The sequence below is a fragment of the Atta colombica genome, unplaced genomic scaffold (genome assembly GCF_001594045.1).
Source record: "Atta colombica isolate Treedump-2 unplaced genomic scaffold, Acol1.0 scaffold248, whole genome shotgun sequence".
In the NCBI taxonomy this organism is placed as follows: domain Eukaryota; kingdom Metazoa; phylum Arthropoda; class Insecta; order Hymenoptera; family Formicidae; genus Atta; species Atta colombica.
In genome coordinates, this window is record NW_017259346.1 from 3,362 (window position 1) to 10,744 (window position 7,383).

At 28.6% G+C, this 7,383-nt stretch overlaps 1 protein-coding gene and 1 long non-coding RNA gene across 3 annotated transcripts; both read right to left on the reverse strand.

Moving 5' to 3' along the window:
* Window positions 1-149: 149 nt before the first annotated feature.
* LOC108688908 lies at window positions 150-2,483 on the reverse strand. 2 transcript variants are annotated; one of them, XR_001931813.1, is made up of 4 exons: window positions 2,259-2,483; window positions 1,349-1,407; window positions 704-824; window positions 150-438 (listed from the first exon to the last, which is right to left on the reverse strand). It is a non-coding gene; the product is annotated as an uncharacterized LOC108688908 (long non-coding RNA). The 2 variants fall into 2 exon arrangements; XR_001931814.1 differs by lacking the exon at window positions 2,259-2,483 and adding an exon at window positions 1,944-2,173.
* A 1,727-nt stretch (window positions 2,484-4,210) lies between these two features.
* Window positions 4,211-6,184, reverse strand: LOC108688904. The gene is made up of 4 exons (XM_018195444.1): window positions 6,078-6,184; window positions 5,407-5,668; window positions 4,556-4,657; window positions 4,211-4,473 (listed from the first exon to the last, which is right to left on the reverse strand). The coding sequence occupies exons 1-4, from the start codon at window positions 6,083-6,085 to the stop codon at window positions 4,336-4,338; spliced, it is 510 nt and encodes a 169-aa protein (XP_018050933.1). The 5' UTR covers window positions 6,086-6,184; the 3' UTR covers window positions 4,211-4,335.
* Between the last annotated feature and the right edge of the window lie 1,199 nt (window positions 6,185-7,383).

The window sequence follows — 7,383 nt, forward strand, 5'->3', positions numbered from 1 at the left end:
ATATATAATTTTATATAATTATATATAAAACTTTTTTTCCGGATATAATCATAGCAATAACTTCAAGCATAATAACAGATCAAGAGGCTGATCAAGTTAACAAATAATAATAAACAAATCCAAGATTAAATATGTATCATAATCGTTTGTAGCTATTCCATTTTAAAGTAATGGATCTATAAAGCGTTATATTCATTTCTCAATATAATGATAGATCTATATACCTTTCACAGATTCATTACCTGATAAGATTTTTGTCACTCACCGACCGATGTCCCGACCTCTCAGAGCCGTGCAAAGTGCATATTTTACTGCATCTTCACTAACTGGCTAATGGCCTGATCATGGCCGAGGTGACTGCGCGTACCAATAAAAGAAGAAGAAGGAAGACTGACTGATGCGCAGCAGTGGAGTTATCAGCTACGTGGTTACATGATTCTGTAACATACAAGATACAAATTAAAATAGCGTTCAAAATAATCAATAATTAAAAAATTAATTTTTATACACAGTGAATTTTTTAATAGTTTTTCAATTATATATCCATTAAAATTATTATACATTTTCTCGAAATTGTCTTTATAAGAATAAATTTCCATAATGTTTTAAATTAATTCTTTTTTTTAATTATTATTTTTAATCATCGAAATAATGGGAAGAAATGACTAATTTTTTAAAGCAAGTAAGCAATAAGCTTGTTTACCAAAGTTGCTCTATTGCTTTTTCTGAGTCTCTTCCTTCTCCTTCTCCTCCTTCTGCTTCTCAAAATTATCAAGTCTATTTTCATCTCTCTTCTCTTCCCATTATTTGCTTTGTGACAGCACCTATGTTGAAACAAATAGTTGAAACAAATAGTTTGTTAAAATTAAGTGCAGATGCAAATAATTGCACTCTTTTACGCTTATAGTGCTTGTAAATATCATCAATCATTTATCCTTGATTTGATATTTGATAAACAAGGATGAACTACTGCTTACATCATGTGAAGACGGAATGCACTAAATATTATGCGACCATATCACGTTTTGTTGGCGTAGTCGATATTAGATGTGATACATAGTTCATTACAGAAAGATAAGAACGCAGGAAATTTATCATTCGATACTCGCGATACTTTACAAATAAAATTTAGACATTAAAATGTATCTAACAATAAGATGGAAGATTTTTGTACAGTTGACTTTATATGCTTTTTATATGCTATTATGCTATATTGACGCGATATGCTATTCGGTTGCACGAGTATTGTGAAATACATATTCGAATAATCCGCATACTAGTGTCGAAACTATATTATACAATTATTAGATTAAGAGTTAGATATAAAATTAATATAAATTTTATTTACCAATTCAATAAGTTACAACAGCACTCATTTGGAGCCAATCATCTTATATTCACCACATTCTACGAATAAAACATAAATGCAATTAATATGTCGAAGTGATTTCATCTCTCGTATGATCAATTTCACACGTTAAGAGCGACACGACGATGGCAATGCGCGTCCTTCTCTTAGTGAATATTAAATCTATAATTGCGCAAACTTCATTTTAACTTCGCATGCCAAAAACAAACGACGCGAACGACGCGGCGTTGTGACGCCGCACTTCTCACACTTGGCGTCGCGTTCATGAACTTTCCGTATTTCGAGATATTTGATGCTCGAAATGCGAAAGTAACAATCATAAAGGGCAAGCATATATTATAATATACACTATTTTATTATTATTATTATTTCCATATTGTAGATTGATATTCGAAAATTTCATTGTCGATTATTCAAGCGATATATATTTTCGACGAACAAGTTTTACGAAATATGCGTTCGAACGGATTATTAATATGCGAATATTGATTCTAAAGTTACGCAGTAGTTAAATATCACGTATGAAAATATACATTCAAGTTATACATTCACGTATTATATAAATTTTAATTACCATATTTGATTGCGCGTTTTCACTTGTTTGAGAGCTCCGTTCCGCCGTGTCATCCCCTATCCGCTGCATTTCGCGAATGAAAAGTGAATGCGATGAAGAAACGACATCATTTTCCATATGCGGTCAACTTCACGTGTAAAAAGTGACGCGAGACGCGACGACACGACACGACGTCGCGCGTCTTGATTTTCAATCAAATGAATATGCGAGAAATATACTTTCGACCGAATAATTAGTGTGCTAGTACTATAGACTCTGCAATACACGATATTTACACTGTTACGAGAAATAAAGGCAAAGTTAATTATTGATTACCTTAGTAAAGAAATCCAACGATGAATGATCCTTTGCCGTTTCTCGTCGTTTTAGCAGAGATTAAAATAGGGAGAAAAAAATCACAATCGATTTTTGAAGACAGGGTTGCGAACTTTTCCAACGTCATTTTATATTCAGCAGAGATCAGGAAGAAGAAAAATTAATTGATTCGAAGACAGGACTGCGAACTTTTCCAACGTTAAAATGACAAGACCTCGTCCCCTGCTCGAATCGCAAAAGCGTGGAATTGAGAATTACGTGCTATTTATATGAGCCGTCAACCGGCGAACCCCACCACTCGCATGTCAGCCAATGAGTGCGATGCCTCGCTGCGGATGCTTATTGGATCGCGCTAGCTTTCCAATGTGGTATATAAACGCTGCGCGCAAAAAATTTCAGTCTTTTTTGAAATTTAGTACCGTGCGTTTTATGAAAATAGAAAAGTCTGTTACGCATTCGGCAAGCACTTTTAATATGTAGCATGTATTTAGTACATAATTTACGTTATGTATACTGTAGAATTTCAAACATAAAAGAATGTTTTGAATACGAACTAGAAATTATATTCTTTCTAAAAGTTAAAAACCAATTAGAATAAATAAATGAAAGTTGTCGAAAAATTGAAAGAAAAATCGAATTTATAAAATAATAAGCAATTATAAATTGTGAATAATTTAAACACCGCGTAAGTATAGAAATATACTTATTATTTAAAGTTCTATAGTTAAATTTTAAATCAAAATATTAATATAGCAGTACAACTCCACTGAGTTTTATTTTATTGTTAGATATTAAATATATTATGACAATAATCATTACGCTCACTTGTATATGAAATGAAAATAACATTAGGTTTTTTGTATAATATACGCGACATTGAAAAGTGGACTTAATGAAATTATATTGATGGTAACATGAAAAAGGCCGACAAACTCTAGCTCTTAGGTTTCTCTCTGATAACAGCGAGTCAGTGACAAACACTTTTAGCAATCGGTTTTTCGATGGGGCATGACTTTTCGGTGGTGAAGATAATTTGATTGACAGAATTACAGCAAAATTTTAAATTATATACATATAATTCATTGAGTTACGTTTGTGTATTCTAATCGAATGTTTTTTTTTCTACACATGAAATAACAGAAAATGAGTAATTCCAGCCATATGAATAAAATTATACTATATTGATCAGTTATATGTATAATTGTCGATTTAAAAAAAATACATAAGTGAGATAAAATTTTTTATATAATTTTTCAAAATGTTTATGTAAATCTTAGAATTTTTTAATAATTTTATACTTTTAAAAAAAAATTTCTCAGATTTTTTGTACAAAATGCACTTTTTAGAAATACCGAGAAAGTTTTCCTCTTTTTTAGAATTCTTCAAATTCTAAAATTGTAAGACTTCTAAGATCTTTCGTTCTATAATTTTTTTGTATGATAAAATTTTATAAAAATCTAAAAAAGTTCAAACTGTTTTCTCAGAAATTATAAAATACAGAGGTTTAGAAATATTAGAATATTTCAGAATTCATATATATGAAAAATTCTAAGAAATGTAAATTTTATTAATTAGATTTTATTATTGTTATTATAAATATAGATTTTATTATATTCTGGAAAGATATATTTCTGAAGATTCAATTGGTATAAAAATTCTAAGAAAATTTGTCACGAGAGATGATATTAATTAAAAACTAATAATTGATAGCATTAGATAGCTGAGAAACATTACAAAAACTATGATACATATAATAATATTAACATTGTAAATATATAATATTATTTTCTTGATATCTGATAAATGATACATTTTTTTAAATAATTAAAAAAATATATATTGGTAAGAGAGGTAAGACAAATTAAAGTATAAATAATCTGAATCTTGAAAATTCGCAACAAATGAGATATTTCTTAAAAAAATAAATCAGAGCTTGAAATATAAGTCTTATAAACGAGATTATCATCAACAATTTATTACTAACATTTATTAATAACATCGTGTTTGTTACTTTAATGACATTTAACGATGTTAATTAAATAGCAACTATATAAGGAAAATGACATATTTTTAAAATTTATATAGGAGATTTGTCGAAACCGTTTACGTAAAATTGATTGCCCTTCGTTCTGTATAAAGCATCTAAATCCTTGGTGTCAGGGTACATTTTCGTCCTAGACATTGTAATTTTCCATCCACCGTTTTTCGTCCAGTTCTGAAAGAACCATATAATATATATGACATGTCTACTAAGTAATATTACATTTAGTATGTTGAAATATTCTTGTTATAGTTACCATTCTGTTGTATTTCATATAATAATAGATACCATAAAATGCAACGATAGACATCGCCATTTTGCTTATAAAGTGCCGTGTTACGTTCGCCGAAAACTTACCCTGTAAAGAAGCAGAAACTGTTAATCTTTTTGTGTCACTTGCATACATTTTATTTTTATTAACACATTTTAATAACACATTTTAATAGTTTATTTACTTATTATTATTTTTATTGTTAGTTATGTTTATTATATAAATTAAAATTTTTGAAATAGTAACAAAAATCTAAATGGTTTTTTATAAATATTCTAAGTATTTAAAAAACGACTTATGCGAAGTTTCATTGCGATTCATCAATTAGTTATAAAAATTTAGAATAAATATTTTATTTATTTATATACAAGATAACTAATTTTTGTATTAGAATGTAATTTTACATAAATCATCTTGAATACTTAAAATACTTATATCTTAAAAATTGAGATTTTTGTTATTTTATAATACATTTCTATATATTTTTATCAAAGCACAGATAAAAAATATATTAGTTATTAAAATAACTTTTAATCCAAATGATAATTGGATTTGCATTGCTAAAATTTTTATGTTTTATATTTTATTACTTTTTAATGCAATTTAGATTAATCTGTAAATTCTTTTCAAAATTGTTTTAATATTATGAAATATTTTATCTTTAATATGGATGACTATAGATTTGCAGTGTGAATCTGATCGACTTTATTGCCAGTCTACTGATAGCATTTTGCTATCTGGATCATAAATAACTGTTATGTACATTATTGAATGGATAATATTTGTGTAATTAATGTTATTTTGCATTTAACGGATTATCAACTATTTGTTATTACTATAACTGGCGCCAAAATATTCTCGAATTTGTTCATAGGTGTCATGTAAAATCTTCTGATTGGGTTGTACATCGCTTCATAGTAACCCTTGGGATACACTGGCTCCTCAGGCGCGAGTTTCTGAGCATCCAACCATTTTTTCCTCCATGCCCGCTCCTCATCCGTCATTCCCAGCATCCGTTCTCTTTCATGCTCCATACGACGCACTATAGACATAGGTCTATCCCCCATCGTAGCTGAATTGTCTGGGACATCTGGTACTCTAAGAAGTAAATTGTAACAAATTACAATAAATTGCAATAGTTACTTAAAGCTATATTGTTAACTGTAAACATATCAAGAAGTTGTTAAAGAAAATCTAATCATTTCTCTTTTGTTATGCCTTATTTTTATGAGAATTCAGTCACTGACTGAACTTCATGAGAACATTGCTCTCTTGATTTTGCAAAGTAAAAGAATTTATGCAAATAAATGAAATAGAATCCAGTTGCTTTTCAAGATAAATTCTTTTGCGATAGCTGAGAATTTGAAGCTTTAATGTCACAAGTTCCTGTTGCATGAAAATCGATGCATATCAACATTTAAGTTCTTGCTCATTTTTGACTTATCATATAATTTGCACATTGCAGGATACACAGGATTTGATAAATATAATAAAAAAAATATCCTACCGCGACATGATTCTCTTGATGTATGCTCCAAAATTTTCTAAACACCAATTCTCTAAGCCTGTCCAAACTGACAGTGAGGTTAGCTTTAGTTTTGCTTATATGTGTTGTATTACATCACACGTATATATAAGAGGTGGCAAGAAAGTTTCATTTTACGCCATCTAGGATAATGAACTTGGTTTTTTTAAATGGACGAAAAATGTAATGAAACAAATAATACGTAAAAAAATTTAGAGTAGATTTTGATCAAACTTGCAATTAATTTAATCAGTGATTAACTTATTAAGTAATATTTAATGTTATTTCATTAATGAATGGAATTATAATTTTTTATTATTATGTAGAAAGATTAGAGACAATGAATTATATAATAACATTAAAATATTTAATTAAGAATTATATATGTGAAATCGTATATTAAAAAAAAAAGAGAACATCAAGACAATAATCATACAAAAAAATGTGATAATCTCGGGAAAAAAATGTTTCATTATATAAAATCACATATAATTATATAAAAAATTGGCATATTTTATATACAATTATATATAATTGTATATAAAATATATCCATTTATACAACATTTTTTCCTGGAATGTTAGAAGGATTATAATAATAAAAAATAGACTTCATGATTCAGGAAATGTTGATGATATAAATCGATACGTTCAATTATAGGTATATCATTTATTTATTTATTTATTTATTTATTTAATCGACTGTCTCGCAATATTTGTTCATTCATATTTTATCTTTCGAAAATCAATTACAAGTGTCATCATCTATTATCTAGAGGGTATAGATAGGTAAGTTACAGGCGTTTTTCACAGTATTGACTCTATATACTATCCAGATGTGACTAAAATCTGTATCTACAATATATTATCTCGTATCTCGTATGTGTGTACAGGGTGTCTTGCAACCGTACTTTACTTCCTCCTAACGACAATTACGAGCAGCACCATTTCGCGACACCATATTTTAAGTGACTAATTCAAAGTAAATTAAGAGCGCACGCGGTACAATAATACGTCGAGCTCGTACGAAATGACGTACATCAGTTTTTTTATTCGTCGTACGCAAATTAAGTAATATACAATTGTATTATCGATACGCAGTAAATCCATTTGATCTTTCCGAAATTGTATATCATTGTATGCCATTGTTGCCTGAGGCAAGTTGCCTCTTGTTCCTTCCACAAACACATTTCTTTAATTTCCATTGCAGTACATATAATATATCTATTGTCAAGAGCAAGCAGACACCTTGTATACATATAGTATACATATATATTTATAATATATAT